We start from the raw sequence: 16956 nt of genomic DNA, 5'->3' as shown, positions 1-16956 counted from the left end.
GACTTCATTCTTCCCCCACCATGTGCTGACTGGGACAGGAGTCAGGGCTGAGAGCCACTCACGTTCTAATAGGAGAGAATCAGAGCAGTGATGAGAAGCAGGGATAATGGAACTCAGAGCACCCAAGGGGAAACCTGGCAGTGGCCTGACGACTGGCCACTTTCTGTTCTTGAGAAAAGGCTCTATTTTTACTTGAGATTTAGCTCTTACATAACCTAAACATAGGGGCAAAGGTCAATCTAAATATAAGGGCAAAAGATCATAGCTATGCCTGAGGCATCAGCAGCACCAGTTTTAACTCACAACTATCAAAGTATTTTAGCTTAAAAAAGCAAGTGTAGGCAATGACAACACCTCATCCCTAACTAGGAACGCTCAGGCTTCATGTGAAAATCAAAAACACACTTATGCAATCACTGAGAATAAAGGTGAGCTATTCTAGAAGGACAGTTCCCTGGGAGGCATGATGAGCTTGTCTAGGGCTGAGCGCCATGATACGTCTTCACATGCCAAATCTCATGTGGTCTTTGTCAAGTGGCTGGAGATCTGTGTTTGCTGATGGACACTGAGCCTCAGCAGTTTGTACAAGGCTACACGGCTGAAGAGCAGACCTGTTCTTGCCTGTGGGTCTCTGGAAAGGATCATGTTCCATGGCTGGATATGGAAGCTTCACATCTGACAGTTAAATGCCAGAACAGGCACCCACATCTCATCTTTGCCAAGGGGACTGAAGTGAGGGAAGCTCTATAATGCCCAGGGGTCCATGGCTGCTGGGAAGGGCAGGGCATAAGCTGCTCTGAAGAGGGTCCCGACCCAGGGAACCCTATACCCCTGCAAAGCAGTGAAAGGCAACGACAGCTGGTGGGGGTGGGTGGAGAATGAGACACTTACTCTGCAACAGCTCACTTGTCAAGTTCAAGATTTCCTTTGGTGACACGGTGGCTGTGGCCCCAGTACCTGATTTCTGAGTTTTCACTCGACTCTTCTTACCCATTTTCTGACTACAAAGAGGAGAGAAAAGACAAAGAAATGAAAGTTTTATCATCAAAGAATAATAAAAAAATGAGATGTGGCATCTTCATCTTTCAACACTAAGATCTTACCTCAAACCACATCTTGAACTTTCTTTCTTTCTTTTTTTGGGGAGGAAGGTTGAGTTTTATTAAGGGAAAGAAAATATGTAAGTAACCTGAAACCTCTCAAACAGGAAAAAGAACCATCCAAGGCAGTCTCAGGAGAAAAAGTGCACCTTCTCACTGATGAAACTGGCAGAGGCAGCTCCTATTCTACATGGTCTAGTTATACAGAGTTTTGATGCACACTGAGGCACTACTGCAGGACACCGAGATAATTATGCTGATATGTACACCAGACACATATACAGTAGGATAGGGTCAGAAATATTAAATCCTCAGTCACTCCTCCTTAACACAACTACTTCCCACAGTGACGATTTATTTTTTCCAGACAAACAGTAAAGATACACATTCCAGAAAGCTAGCCTAATGTCCCTATCTGTTCCATGGAAAATCCAAAATGCTTTAGAAAGCAACAAGCTTCAGAGGCCACGCAGACCCTGGCCTTGTACGGGGTTTCTCATCTCTGTCCAGTCCTACACTTTTAGCCACATGAAACTTTTGCCAGCAGACACATGAGAAATTACTAGAATAATCCACAGACAAATGAGGTAATGGGACAAAAGACATAACAATGGCATTCTGGGTAAAGATCTTGAGAAGCTGACATATATGTCTAAGTAAGCAAGGCTCAGGCTATTTATAGGTGGGGCCAGGTGAAACAAGTAAGAAAAAGGGGGGGCGGAGAGGAAGATGAAGGGGTAAGCTACTTGCTGAGTGCTGGGACTTCTGAAGAAAATGTGGAGCCAAACCTTTGGAAAGAAGCTCATTGTGGTAGCACAGGCTAGCCCAGTGACACTCCATTCATGGAGTCGCTGGAATGATGACTCACACCATTCTCAGGGAAGACACAAATGCCTACTTTGGTCATTTGTTACAATAGAGAAAGGAATGGGTTGAAGTAGGAATGGGCATGGACCTGAGTTTAATATGTAACATGGAAAAAGGAAAGAAATGACTGCCTTGTATGGAGAACTGTGACAGGACAAAGTTTAGAATGTGATTCACCTACTAACATCACCGTCACCAAAGCCACACAAATAGCCAGGTGCTAAAACAGGGGGAAAAGCATTCTTTACAAAGAGGTCCATCTTCTTCGTCACATCTCATGTATCAAAGCACACGTAACTTACCTTAAATCTTGTGGAAAAGTGTGAAACACTGGGTTTCAATCACCCTGGGATAAAAGGACACCAGTACAACATGTAAAATAGTTAGGAAACTAAAAGGAAGTAGCTACTTGGAGATCAAAAGCTGGACAGGGGTCAGGAGGAGGAATAGTTTAAGCACCTCTTCCTATGAGTTCCAGAAGGGAGGCAGGTGCTCCCTCTCTATCATCACTGGCACCCAACTAAGAACAAGGATACAGGTTGGACAGAGTACCAAACCTTTCTCTGGGCATCAAGCCCACCCAGGTTCACAGAGATACAATAAGTACAGCTGCAGAGAGCATAAGACTCAGCCTGCAAGAAATGAAAGCCATCGAGGTTTCTGGTAATAACAACTTTTAAATCATATTTCCAAACACAGCACACCTGCTGGCCTGCAAAAAGAACTGCTGGTGACACGCAACTGGCCTCTGGCTCCAGCCCTACTGCCAAGACCTGCTATCTTACAAGTCTCTCAATGACTCAAGGTCAGCTCTGTGAGGAAGAGCTTTTAGACCTTCCGCTCTTAACAGGAGAGGCCTACAAAGGCATGCTGTTCCCTCCTTGAGTGGTGTCAACAGGCTTTACCTACTAGAGCCTCCTGTCCCTCATCTTTCCAGTTGTCCTTGCTGTTAGCCTACCTCCAAGAGTTCATTCAAGCAACCACAGCAGCTTCCCTAAATTTAGTGCCTGTCCTCTACCAGGTATCACCAGGTTAAGATCAGCTCCTTGGGTGATCACATACTTTCTCTGTCCAAGGTTACCTAACAGCCAAGAGGTTTAAGCTACAATCTAAGCTGAGCACCATTCCCACACTGCCTCCATTTAAATACAGACAGAAAGCACATGGTATTTCAGGGTCAAAAGAGCTTCAAAGTTCTTCCAGACCAACAGGGTTAAATACTGGATGCATCACAAAACATCCCCTGCTAGTAAACACCTGCCTCACACTTAAGTATCTCTAACAACCCCATTCTACACACCTTCTGCTTAGGCTCTGGCAACAGTCTATCTCTCACCCTGGCCAAACCCCTCTCTATTACTAAACCAGCCCTACCTCCTACTAACCCACTTTGCAGCACTTTATGGACCAGCAATACCAAAGGCTCCCAGTCCTAGTGCAGGTGATGTGTACCCTTGAATACATCCCTCCCCTTTCTCCCTCCCAGTCCTCACTCATCACGCCAGTCACTTGTCCATAACCTGCTTTTTCTCAACTCCTATCCAGGCAGACCCTGAAAACTTTCCCAGTATTCTCAGTCACAGTCGTCTATCCTTCACACCCTTGAAATTTCTTGAGTGTCCCTCAAGTCTTGTGGTACAAGATTAATGCAAAGTTGACGCCTCTCTGTCTTGCCCCAGACACCAGGCTCCTTGAGGGAACTCTCTATATTTTACTTATATTCCTAAACCCAAACCCACAGTCAGACCTCAGTAGTTGCTTCTTGGTAGATACTACTCTGAGCTCTCAAGTAAAGCATCCTCGTAGTTCTAATAGGGCAAAACCTGTGTTCCTAAAGCTGTTGCCCAAGTGTTTAACCCCTGGGGATAGACAGAAAATATCAAATACCTATTCTGTATGAGAGACCATTAACTATGTCACAGTGATGTGAAAGCACCATAGTGTTCATTGCCAGTAACTGTCCCACAGCTAAGTACAATATAAATACTTAATTCAAAAAATGGCCAGGTTCTACAAACAGTAATAGGCATAGATGTATAGAAGATAAAATTTGGAAACCTCATCAGTAATTTAACCTCTGGAAGTGTGTGTGTGTGTGTGTGTGTGTGTGTGTGTGTGTGTGTGTGTGTGTGTGTGTGCGTGTGTGTGTGTGTGTTCTCCAAAGTCCCATGGCTCTTCAGCCTCTGAAGCTACTCCGAGTGCAGGTTAACCCTTCTCTCCCTGTCTCCAGTCTCCTCCACTACTGTTCACAGCTGGCCTTGGTAAACTGAAGCACAGTGCGCAGCTTCAATGGCTTATCCATATACCACACAGTTACCACCTCCAAGAAGTAACAAGAACATCCAGTGCATCCCAACCACCCATCTGCAAAAGCAACCACTATCTTAATCCTCTATTACCCTTGATCAGTTTCCTCTTCTTGAACTTCATATGCACAATCTTATACACCATATCAGTTTCTTTTGTTCAACTTAATGTCTGACTGCAGCTCAAAGTTAACACCTGACCTCACCAGCAAGGTCTTGGAAGGATGAACTGCCTCATCCCACTGTACGGCTTGGTTTCATTCTATCTATCCTTTATACTACTTAGCTCCATGGGTCTGTTTCTATTCTGGAACACAGCCATGCCTTGTCTAGGCTTTTGTCTTCTGGTATAGTTTCCAACATACTTTGAGGCCCTGAAAATTGTCCTCAGTGGCTTTAGGGGAATTCTAAACTCTTCCTTGCAGCTGTCACTCCTATGAAAGTCAGTGAGGAAGGTTCAAAGGCAAGGTCATTAACAGAGATAAAGGCTTGGTTTATCTTAGGATTTGGTCTCTTGTCTCTCTGGACTGCTTCCCTCCCACAGTCCTGTAGGCTCTAAGAGACAGGAAGCAGCCAGCCCTAGTCCACACAGAGTGCCTACTTATAGAGGAGAGTACCTGTCTGGGTCCCCACAGAGCACATCTCCCTAAGGCATAAGATTCTAAGTTGGGCCATCTCTTAATCTGTTCTACCCAAAAGATAGTTTCCAGGGCTCTCAGGTCTGAGGCTTCCAGAGTCCTTAGCTTCTGCACACTGAATCCACTGTTGAGGCCAGAGCCTTCAGGATCCATTACATCTTGACAAACCTTCAACACAAGAGGCATTTGCAGGGGCACTTTATATCCAAACCATACAGTCAGAATGAAACAATGACTTGTTTAGTGAGTTCTTTTCAAGAACGAAGACAACTCCTAAAGTAAAAGTATGCATTATACAGGGTAGGGGGACAAAGCCTGACCACTGTACAAGAGTCAGGCCTGAGAGAGTTTCTTCAAAAAAAAAAAAAAATCACTACTTCATATACAGACTTTAGGACCTCTAATAAGGAAACCCGTGTGTGTGTGTGTGTGTGTGTGTGTGTGTGTGTGTGTGTGTGTGTGTTAGTCTCTTTGAAGGCAGGAAAGCAGGTAATTATTTGTTTCTGGTACCAAAGGAAGAGCTATGGACAAGCATAGCTGGAAGTTCAGTGGGCACTTGCTACAAGGGCTACAAGCATTTGTCCTTGTGGCCAGCACAGCCCAGTAAGGCTGGTACTAGAGACTCCAGTTGTTAGAAAGCTTGAGAGGGCTGTCACTTGGCCAAGAGACCAGAGCCACCGAACAGCAGACCCCACCTGAAACCATGTACCAGCTGACTCTAAACATAAGGGCACAAGAGTAAACAAGCTCCTCCCTTTCTCCCTGGGTAAGCAATGCTGACCAATGTGAAAGACAACAATTAGGGAAAGCCAGGCCTGTAGGCCTCAGAGTTGACAGAAACTAAGACATACCCAAGCAAAGCAGCATCGATAATTCTCCAAATGCCCAAGTAACTAAAAACAGAAGGACAAGGAGGGAAGTACAGTTTAAGAAGGATGACTGAGAGAATCAGGCGGGAAAGTAGTTTCCTAAATCCAAATCTCCTTTGCCAGTCTTCACTAATAAAAATGATCTATGTTGTATGATTTCCCTGACCTCATGAATTTGAAATGATTACCCACCCTTCATTTAAGATTCAAAACTTAGATCTGTGTAAGGTCATAAAGAGTTGCCCTTGGACTGAGGCCCGAGAGCAGCCTGATTAGGAGGAAGCACAGTGCAGTGTATTAGAAATACCCAAGCAGAGATCATCCAAGATGACGTCGATCGCATACTGTGTCTGATCTGCAGAACAGCAGTGACTGCACAGCCACCAAAGGACCGTATTGAGAGCTCCAAAACACAGTGGTAGTGTTCACAGAAAGAAGGAAATCCTGTCATGTGCATCGTCCATGCCCTCTCGCCATGGGACCACACTCTGTTGAGTTCCCAGGGGCCCCCAGGCCACCTCTGCTGCCTCCACTGCTGTTTTTCGAGTTGTGGCCTGGCGCAGGGCAGGTCAAGGAGATGGTGTTCGAGGAGGAGGTGTTCAAGGACTGCACTGCCCATACCACAGGCCTCACAGACCTCCTCTCACAGGTGGGGGGGGGGGCATGCTCAATGCCGAGAGCCAGATAGTGCAGAGGTGGATACTAGGGATAGCACCGAGGGCCCCTAGCGGATGGAACACGCTATAGATCCAGAGACTCAGGAGGCATGAATCAACAGAGCCACAAGTTCCCCGGGACAAGAAGCTGAGCTGGGTCAACATCAATGGTTTCTGTGAGCTACTCAACGAAGACTTTGAGGGGCCTCCACTTGTTACCTGCTTGATGGCCCACAAAACCCAGTACCTACAGGAGTAGGAGGCCATCCAGGCCTTGATGGCCAGCAACAATCTGGCAAATTGAACAGGAGCAAGAGAGCTGAACTTGAGGACATGGAAGCAGGAGACCTGACCCTGAGGACACAAGAACAGGAAAGCTGGCCCTGAGGACAAGGGAGCAGGTGAGACAGCCCTGGGGACATGGGAGCCTGAGAGCTGGCCCTGCCTTGAGGACACAGGAGCCAGAGAGCTGGCCCTGCCCTGAGGACAGGGGAGCAGAGGAGCCAGCCCTGCCCTGATGACATGGGAGCAGGAGAGTGGGCCCCAGCCCAAGGACAAGGGAGTGGGAGAGCAGGCCCTGCCATGATGACATAGGAGGGGGAGAGCAGGCCCTGCCCTGAGGACAAGGGAGAGCGCTGGGATCCAGGGCTCTGAGTGGACCTCACACCAACATCTACGCCATGTATGACCTGCTGGAACACATAAAGGGGCTGGACATGCAGATTCAAAGATTAAGAATATTCCTGACACACAGCAACAACGGGATATCCAACAGCAGTCCCAGTGAGGATCCAGTAACGTTAGTGTATGCCTCCAACCAGACCCATGACTCGTAGCAATGAACATTTGAAAGTAAACATGTGGACAAAAGGCTATACTGCGTGATGCACTACAGCTTCTGTGACAAGATTTTTTTGTTTGTTTGTTTTATTTTACTGGGGGGAGGAGAGGGATTTTGGTGCATGACATGTAAATCATAGACATTCAATAAAAGTAAAAAAAAAAAATTCAAAACTTTCTGACACACAATGGTTCATTCTGTAATTTGGCTGACTTGAATGCCAGTTTCCAACTTTTAACAAACAAAGCTGTCAAAAAGGTACCCATATCTTTAAACACTCTGATTGTGGAAAAGAGGAGAGGTAACTATTCACTTGTCAGCTTCCTATAAAGACCAAAATTATTGGCAATATTTATTCTACATATTCATGTAAACATATGCAGAATTAAACACCTATGCTCTCACTCTTTCTCTGTCCCTTTCCCCCTTGTTCTCAGTAGAAATGTAAGCAACTGAAAGATACTATCCCTTGAAATTTAGACTGAATCAGGAGAAGCAGAAGTGAGGCCACAACAGCAACCACAATAAGTAATACTTCAGACAAAGGAAGGAAGGAAGGAAAGGCTGGAGGGCAAATATTCAGCAGAAATTCACTCTCAAGAGGCTCCTACAGAAGCAGGGCTTGCTATAAGTGTCACTCATCTGTCTCCATTTACCACCCAGAAGTTGATAAAAGGTACAGGATCCTCAAGCCTGGCCCTTTAAAGCAGTACAAACTACTCAGCAAGCCCATAAGCAATTTCCCTGTCTAACAAACAAGGGAAACAAACATCGTAACTGTTAAACTGCCAAGTTGTCAGCTGACTGGTAAGCAGGGGCAATTGTAACTAGCAACTTCAGACAACTTTTACCACTGAATTATTTCCCATTCTAGTCTATACAGGAAAATAAATAGAACACATTTTTGGGACCATAGCTAAGGAAGAAAAGGTGACAAGGTAGGGGCTAAATACTCATTTTACACAGTACAGCTCATATATACTAATGGATGACATTCAGTTGCAATAAAATAAGACTTCTATTGATAATTGAAATGGAAAGGATATAAATGTGTACTTTAATTTCTTCCTGAAAATGATGCATTGAACTAAGTACAACTAAAATAAACATTTTTGATAGTACTTATTTGGCAATTTGCCCAGGAAAGCTAGCTCAAGCCCAGCATCATCTGCTTTTCAATGTAGTTTGTACTGACTCAACTTCACTGCTGGGCCTTCTGAAGGAGGTTGGTCATGTGCTTTCTCCTGCTCCAAGCTCCCAGCTGTAAAATGCACCTAAGGGAATGATGCCTACCTCATATGTGTAGGAAAAACAAGAAGCATGCCTTTCCCCATTTCACTAAGTACCCTGTAGGCCATAAGAATCAAACATCACAATGAAAATACACAAATTGCAGGATGGGCTGAGGAACAGAAAGATGCACAGGGCAACATTTTCTGACTGGCTCATAGCATGCCACAATAACTTACACCAGTGTGGCTGGTACCCACCAACTGGCACATCAATCTCACATCAATGGAAGTGCTGTGTGTCATAGACTCAAAGGAATCTAGAAGCCAAGGCAAATAGTTGAAAGAATTGATTTTGACCCAGTAGCTACTTTTTACCAACACAAATATAGATCTAGGTTCTAATCTCTTTACAGAATATTTTGGACCAGCATATGCACAGTAACCAGAGAATTCAAAAGAAGGTTCCTTTCCACAAAAATATTGACTATTTTCCCACAAATTTAAACAATAATTCTAGATTTTAAACCATTCTGGCTGTTTTTCCTGCACAAATGGTTTTGAGGTACTGTTAAATTATAAGCATGCTGAGATTAATTCCTGGCTTCTTTACAGTGAGTGGACAGACCCTGAACTCAAGCCTCATCCTGGCAGGCAGCAGCAGCAGCAGCAGCAGCAGCAGCAGCAGCAGCAGCAGCAGCACTGGCCACTACCAGTGATTATTGCATCCCTACCGCAGGTTTCAGGTGTGTTGGGATCCCATCAGGACTGTGAGAGAACAAACCAGATCAACCTGCAGCTCTGCAGCTCTAGGAACTGCCTGTCCAGGTTTAACTACTTTAACTTCAGTGAGGAGTAACATGCTGAGAAACTGAGCCACCTGAAGACATGGCAAGGTGCCCACATGGTCCTTCAGGTGTCAAACCAGACCATAGTAACTGGGCAATCAGGCTGAACACAATAGTGTCTGTTACACTTGGGGAAAGCCTTAAACTGTCTCTAACTCTGTGGAATTATATAAACTGGTCACTGACAAAAACGACACTCACTGGTAAGACGTCACTGAAATCCATTATCTGAATGAGTAGGTGACATCTAAGAAAGAACTAGGTGACCACGTGACAAACTTGTGCAAAGTGGAAGGCCCTGAATAAGCCTGGCAGGGTATCTCCTTGACAACCATTTGTGTCCTCAGAAGCAGTGACCCCAACCAAGCCTTGGGCTGACTTCCACTCTGCTTTCCTGCCACCAGGACCATACCTGCATGCTGAGATTAGCTTTACCTTTTCTATAAGCTGCATCAAAAACCCACCTTATGGTATCTACAGCATGCCTTCAAATAAAGAAATCTACTCAGTCTCCATGAGGCTCCTATTTTAAAGCAATTATCTAAAAATAATAATAATAAAGGAGTCAGGTGTCATGAACAATCACTCCTATTGTATCTCTCTCTAAAACAAAGACAACAGTGTTGAATGGTGACAGGACAGCTGTAACCTGCTAGCTCACCTTGAAGCCACTTACACGCCAAACATGGGATTCTAGATTCTAAACTTACAGAGGATCAGGACTAGAAGACACCTTTGAGATGATCATGTAAACCCTCAGTCACCATCAGCTCTCAATGTAACACTATCCATCACCTGATTCTAGTCTGAAAACATGTGGAATAGGCAGATAGGTTGTGGCTGGCTGACAAATGCACAACCTGAAGCCAATCCTGTGGAACAGACTGGAAGCACCCCCCTCAGTCCTGGAGTCCTCTGCTCAATGACAGGCCACCGGTGGCCACCAGTCCTGCCTGCTCACTTCTGAAGCACTCTCCTACTTGTGAGCCACTCCCCTGTGACCTATCCAAAATTCTGTGAAGATGGCTTCCATGTCCTCCTCCTCAAACTCTTCCTTTTCCAGGTGAGTAGCATGCCTCACACGCTTCTCAAAAGTGACCTAACTTTAACTTGGTACACTGCCCTCCAGAGAGCAAGGCAGCAAACGCCCTTCTGATGCACTCTCAAGGGAGTCATACTTCACTGGGACTTCTGCCTCCCTGGAACTCAAGATCTTAGTAATTTTTGTAAGGCTGTTCCAGGCTGTTGATAAACCAAGAGAACCCATTCCCTTGTCTCATGTATGTTTGAGTGTCTCATCCAAAAGGCAAAGAGAAATGAGACCCAGCCCCGTAACCTTTAAGATGAGAAGAGATCAAATAAAGCTATTCATCACACAAGCTTATATAGAGCAGACAGGTGTGCTACACTAGACATGGGCATTCAAGTGAGTGCAATAAGCCTGCTGTTACATTGTTTCAGGGTAACATTCTAGGCTGCTGAAACCATCATTCCTGCCATGTATTGTGGCAGTTTCCAACGTGACTGTTCTCATCCTAAGTGCATGGCTTGAGCATACACACTCCAGTGAGCATCTTATACAACAGATGAGACAAATATCACTATGTCTCCTTTACAGACAAAAAAAGCTGCTGCTTGGAAAAGTTAATTTCTACAAGATGATAATAAGCTCGGCTGGTGCCAGAGCCTCATGAGTACATCTCAACCATGGATTTTACTGATAAGCAATTGTATGTTGAGAATTTGGCTCAAAACGAGCCATGGTTCACTGCTATCTCTGAGGTTCAGAAAGACAGTATACTCTTTCAGCAGCAAAACATAGGAGCATTAGGGTTTTCTCTTTGGCTTTTTCCAAGGATAAGGCTATTTTGCTTGCGTTGTCTAAGTATGCAAGAATAGCTTCAGTTAAATATACAACATGACCAAAACTTAAAAGGAGCTTCCCCAAGTCAGAAAAATCTTACCTCCATTTCTATAATTCATGTTCTTTTTACAGGTCAAAAAACTGCAGAAGCAGCCAGGCATAGTAGCACACACCTTTAATCCTAGCACTTGGGAGGCAGAGGTAAGAGGATCACTGTGAGTTTAAGGGCAGCCTGTCTACAAAGTGAGTTCAGGACAGCCAAGTCTACACAGACAGTTGAAAACCCTAAAATACCAAGTATTACTGAGTTCTAGGCATATGCAATTTTTACCTGTCAATAAAAAAGAAAAAAACTGTATGAAAGCTCTACTGTAGACATCCAATCACTTGTATTCTCTAGACAGCCTTTATGCCTCAGTACAGATTATTAAAACATTTCTTTGGCTCTAGTCATCTGTCTTTTCTCTCTCCTAAGCCCATTACTGAGGTGAGACTTGCCAAAGGTTAAACATTCACTTTGGTCTGGTAATCAGAAATCACTCAGTTTCCTTTCAGAGGCCTAACTTCAGCAGAAACCCTGTCTCCACTGACAGGAACCTGCTGGGAAAGTATTTTAAAATAAGAAAAGAAAGACTTTCTAAGTCTTTCATACTGAATTTTGTATGTAATTATTTTATCCCACTTTTTTTTTCACTTGAAACTTGTCAATACCTCTGTTTGTAGTGCTAGCCTTATGTGTTTATTTCCAAAATCTAGAGTAGACCCCCAAGTGGAAATGAGGCCTGAGGTTCATCTCTGGCTTAAGTCACCAAACAACACACACACACACACACACACACACACACACACACCTTCTATTATTGCATATTCTTTTAATTGAAGGTTCTTTTTCATAAGACTATTAATATACTTAAAAAATTATATACTTAAATATATAATATACTTTATATATATTATATACACTTAAGTATATATATAATATACTTAAAATATAATATACTTTAAAAAATAATATACTTAAAAACACCCACACACACAGTTTCTCTGCGTAGCCCTGGCTGTCCTGGACTGGCTTTGTAGACCAGGCTGGAACTCACCGAGATCCACCTGCCTCTGCCTCCCAAGTGCCTTCCACTACCGGGTTCAACTTCTTTGTAATAGAAAAATATATTAAATGTATCAATAAGGAGATGGAGAGATAGCTACTTAATTAAGAACAAGCACTTCATGCTCTTTAAGAGGACCTAAATTTGATTCCTGACACTCACGTCTGGCAGCCCAATCACATGGCAAATCCAGTTCTAGGTAATTCTTTTTTCTGACCTTCATGAGCCCAGGAATATACACTCAGGCACAACACACACAAACACATTCAGGCACAAAACGCGCGCACACACACACACACACATACACTCACACACACACACACACACACACACACACTTTTTCTAAAAATAAATTTAAAAAATTAAAAAGTTAGAATGTTTAACCAAGCAAAAAAATTACTGTAGAATTAATGATATTTTCATTTCCAAGCCATTAGCAACTCCAATTTTAATAACAAAATAAGGAAATAAAGTTAAAACCAATGTAAGAAATTGATTTTGCCAAATAAGACAACAAAGGTGCAAACTAGAAAACCTGAAAAGTAAGAGAGCTTTACTACATATAATTAATAATCTCAAGTGTGGCTGACTGCAAATCAGAATGAGTTGGTCTCACGGTAGCAGAAGGAAAAGGACACACAATTTCAAACATTCTTCTCCAACAGAAAGTGAGTCCCAATATAACAGTGAAAATTGTAAGCTAATTGAGAGAAAAAAAACTGGCCACAGCAATTCCCAAAGGAAATCAGAACAACATAGTCACTATTGTGTTCAAATAATGTAATTTTAATAAATGGTTCCTCTGCTTCTTCAAAGCAAACCGCTTGTCTCCATCCCTGGGATTTAAACACACTAAAATTGTCTGCTAAATCACCATGCTCTGTAGCCAAGAGCAGGCCACCATTTTCTAAAGACAGGGAACTTTCCATCAAAGAAAACACAACAAAGAAATAGTTACATTTCATGGGGCTGGAGAGATGGCTCAGCAGTTAAGGACCCAAGTTCAATTCCCAGCACCCACATGGCAGCTCACAACTGTCTATAACTCCTGTTTCAGGGGATCTGACACCCTCACACAGATGTACATGCAGTCAAAACACCAATGTACATAAAATATAAATAAATAAATTTTAAAAAAGAAATAGTTACATTTCTAACAGCTACTTTTGAGTCAAACTGAAACAGATTTTGTAACTAAAATGTTCAGAAACTTGAAAAGCCTCAGGCTGTTTGCAGGAGCCATAGTATGTTTTTTTTTTTACCAAAATTCCATACAGCGTCAATTAGCTACTCTCCTTTATTTGACGTTCTATTGCAGATTCAACCAAGTGCAGATGGAACTATGCAAGGGAAGGGAACCTCACCCTTACTAAGCATGAACAACCTCTTCTGGTGACCGCTCCCTGAAGGATAGTGTAACAACTATCTGCACAGCAGGGCCGTTGTAATAGGTATTGGAAGTAAGGAACAGACAAGCCAAACTATGAATGATGTTAGTGTGCGGGTTAGATGCAAACACTGCCCCAATGCTAACTATGCTGAAGAGGTGAAGGCTGGGATCCTGTGTGGACGTGGGGGACTCTACTACATTTGCTACACAGGCTCCCTGTGCTCCTGTTGCTACTTTGTCCAGCACGGTCATCTCTGTCATTCTCTTTTAGGTGTGATCGAGATTTAGAAAGTTGCTGACTGTTCATCACAGCCCTAAACACAAAAACAGTTTTCTAGTGGTTGACCTTCAGAACAACAACAAAAACCCTGAATATACCCTCATCATTTTCTTATTACAAAGTGCCACATGACTTCTAAAGAAATTACTTATCTTTAAATTTGGCCTAAATATGCATCACACACAAAAGACAGTTAACATTTTCATGTGTGTAATACTGAAGATGAATCTGAGGCCTCCTCACACAGTAAGCAAGCACTCTATCACTGAGCTATATCCTCACCCAGACAGGGCCTGAGTCCAGGCTAGTTTTGAATCCAAGATCCTCCTGCCTCACCCCTGAGTAGATAGAGCTACTGTTAGCCATGCCACAAAGCCCTGCTAACAGCATTTCTTTCCTAGAATTCTACTGGACAGTTAGCAACAGAAAAGGAAAGGAAACTCTCACTGCTAGAGCCCACATCAGCTCAAGCACTTGAATCTTCGAGTCCAACATCACTCCACTGAGATGTTTGTAAGGGTGGAGGCAGGGCAGCAACCGCAGCAACCACTTCCCTCCAAGTGGACTAGAGTTTCACATCCAGATATTAATAAGATCTCAAGCAAGAGAAAGGAGTACACAGAGGAAAAGAGAGATAGAGGGATAAAGACCATGGTTGTTTGGAGTCTCAGAAAAGTTTTTCTGTAGCTTTTCAGAACTTGGCTTTGCAAACTGTTTTCTTTTCTTTCTTTTCTTTTTTCTTTTTTTTCTTTTTTGGTTTTTCGAGACAGGGTGTCTCTGTGTCAGCCTTGGCCGTCCTGGACTTGCTTTGTAAACCAAGCTGGCCTCGAACTCACAGCGATCCGCCTGTCTCTGCCTCCCAAGTGCTGGGATTAAAGGCTTGCGCCACCATGCCCGGTATAAACTGTTTTCTTTTTTTTTTTTTTTTTTTTTTTTTTTTTTTTTTTTTTTTGGTTTTTCGAGTCAGGGTCTCTTTGTAGCCTTGGCTGTTCTGGACTCACTTTGTAGACCAGGCTGGCCTCGAACTCACAGCGATCCGCCCAACTCTGCCTCCCGAGTGCTGGAATTAAAGGCGTGCGCCACCACGCCCGCCAAAGAAAACCCATTCCACAAATGGCTGGAATTCCACCAAAATATCAATCACAGCACCCCAGAGACCAATCTATAAAGTGGGTCTCTACAGGTAGTAGCCCACATACACAATGTAGGTAATGGTTGCACTAACTCTGGACAAACTTCAACTTGGAAAGGAAATGTCCTTTTATACTGCTGTATTTATTTTCAGGGCGCATTCACTTAAAACTCCCCAAAACTATCACTGTTTAAAACCCATTTTTAAGATACCTTCAGTATCACTTTTAAAGGGAAAAAAATGAAAGGGGCATCATTTACATTTTTTTTTTTTAAAAAACCACACTTTTCAAGTGTCCAGTTCTGGTTTTAGTGTATGTGTGCCTTCAAAAGGGTCCCCCTACGCAGCTCTGGCAGGACTAGAATTCACGATCCCCTGCCTCAGCCTTCCTGGCTGCAGTTGTGTTACACCCGTCACTAAAACCTCAGCTCTTCTGAGGGTCTGCAAGGCAAAGTGATTGTCAACATCCTGTTAAGTGTTTTTACTTCGGAAACAACACCGTGTTCGTTTAGAAATGGAATACAACACGCCACAAGTCATCCTCATCACCGCGTGCACACTTCTGAGAGGCTCCAAGCGGCCTCTCACAGACAGGGCGGCGTGGCGGGGGGTAAGGCTCCCCGCAGCCAGTGGCGCACGTCACTAATCAGCTCCTTCTCGGAGAGTGGCAAGCGGGGAGAGCGGGCAGAGGGGCATCCCGGGGCTGGAGACGCGAGAAGGCAGAGTTGAACCCCGGAACGGCAAACTCCACGAGCACTGAAGGCTTCTCCCTCTCAGCGAGCCGGTCTCCTGTGGCCCTCGGCCCGGGGCGCGTGGGAAGAAACATGACCCATTTTCTACGCCTGCCTTCGCGAACCGGGCAGCCGGAGGACAAGGCGCGGGGGGCCGGGCTCTCGGTGGGCAACTGAGAGAGCTGCTGGGAGAGGCGCCTCGGCCCCGCGTGCGCCCGCCGCCCGAGGGAGGAAACCGAGGCTTGCAGCCCGCCGCGCGCAGTCCCAGCGCCCCGCGCGCGCACCGGGCCCCGGCCGCACCCGAGGGCGGCGCCCAGGCCGCGCCCTGCACCTGCCGCCGGCCGGGGGTCCCGGTGACCGAGGGAAGCTGCGGACACGCACTAGAACCCTCGGACACAGGCCGGCAGGGCCTCGGAGCCCGCAGCCGCCCCGGCTCCCGAGAGCTCGGCCGTCGCCGTCCACCGGACCTCGGGCGCCCACCCGGTCGGCCTCACGGCGTCAGGAGCGGCCGAACCCCGTCCCCTCAAGCCCGCGGGCCGCACGCGGGAACCTGCCGCCCGCACTCACCTGCCCGCCTCGCCTACGCGCAGCGGCGGCGCCAACACTCCGGCCGGGACCCCACCGTCCGCCTCAACCAACCCCCAGGCGGCGGCGGTGGCGGTGGCGGCGGCGGCGGCCGGACGGGAGGGGCGGGACGGCGGCCAGAGACAGCCCCGCCGCCCAGGCCCAACCCGGCTCCGCCCGCCCCCTAGGCTCCGCCCACCCTGGGGCTGCCGCCGCCGCTCATTGGCCCGCACCGCACACGCCTCAGCGCAGCCCCGCCCCGCCGCCCAGCCGCCCTTTCAGTGAGGGTACTGCTCAGTCATTGGACAGGGGTAACAAGGGGGTGGAGCCAGATCCCATGATGCTATTGGTTAGTTCTTGCCCACGCTGGCGCTGTGATTGAACGACGGGCACCTTGGCTCCGCCTCCAGGCCCAAGTTCCGTTAACAGGTTCGGTTGCTCCCGAACACCCTTTCGCCAAAGGGGCGGGGCGAATGGGAGGTGGTTTCTCCCCCCCTAACCCCCCTCCCCCTCCCCCTACAGGCGTCAGTCCACA

General features: G+C 45.7%; 1 protein-coding gene across 1 annotated transcript in view; it reads right to left on the bottom strand.

The window, feature by feature from the left end:
* SETD3 (SET domain containing 3, actin N3(tau)-histidine methyltransferase) overlaps window positions 1-16623 on the bottom strand; it is a 71829-nt gene extending 55206 nt beyond the window's left edge. Inside the window, exons 1-2 of the mRNA XM_084793677.1 lie at window positions 16425-16623; window positions 892-1001 (exon numbers count right to left, since the gene is read on the bottom strand). Of these exons, the coding sequence (XP_084649803.1) occupies window positions 892-994 (103 nt within the window). The 5' untranslated portion in view covers window positions 995-1001; window positions 16425-16623. The remainder of the gene's footprint in view (window positions 1-891; window positions 1002-16424) is intronic.
* Window positions 16624-16956: the final 333 nt, after the last annotated feature.

Source organism: Acomys minous (genome assembly GCF_964271855.1).
Source record: "Acomys minous genome assembly, chromosome: 8".
In the NCBI taxonomy this organism is placed as follows: domain Eukaryota; kingdom Metazoa; phylum Chordata; class Mammalia; order Rodentia; family Muridae; genus Acomys; species Acomys minous.
This window is presented reverse-complemented; position numbering and strand designations above follow the sequence as displayed.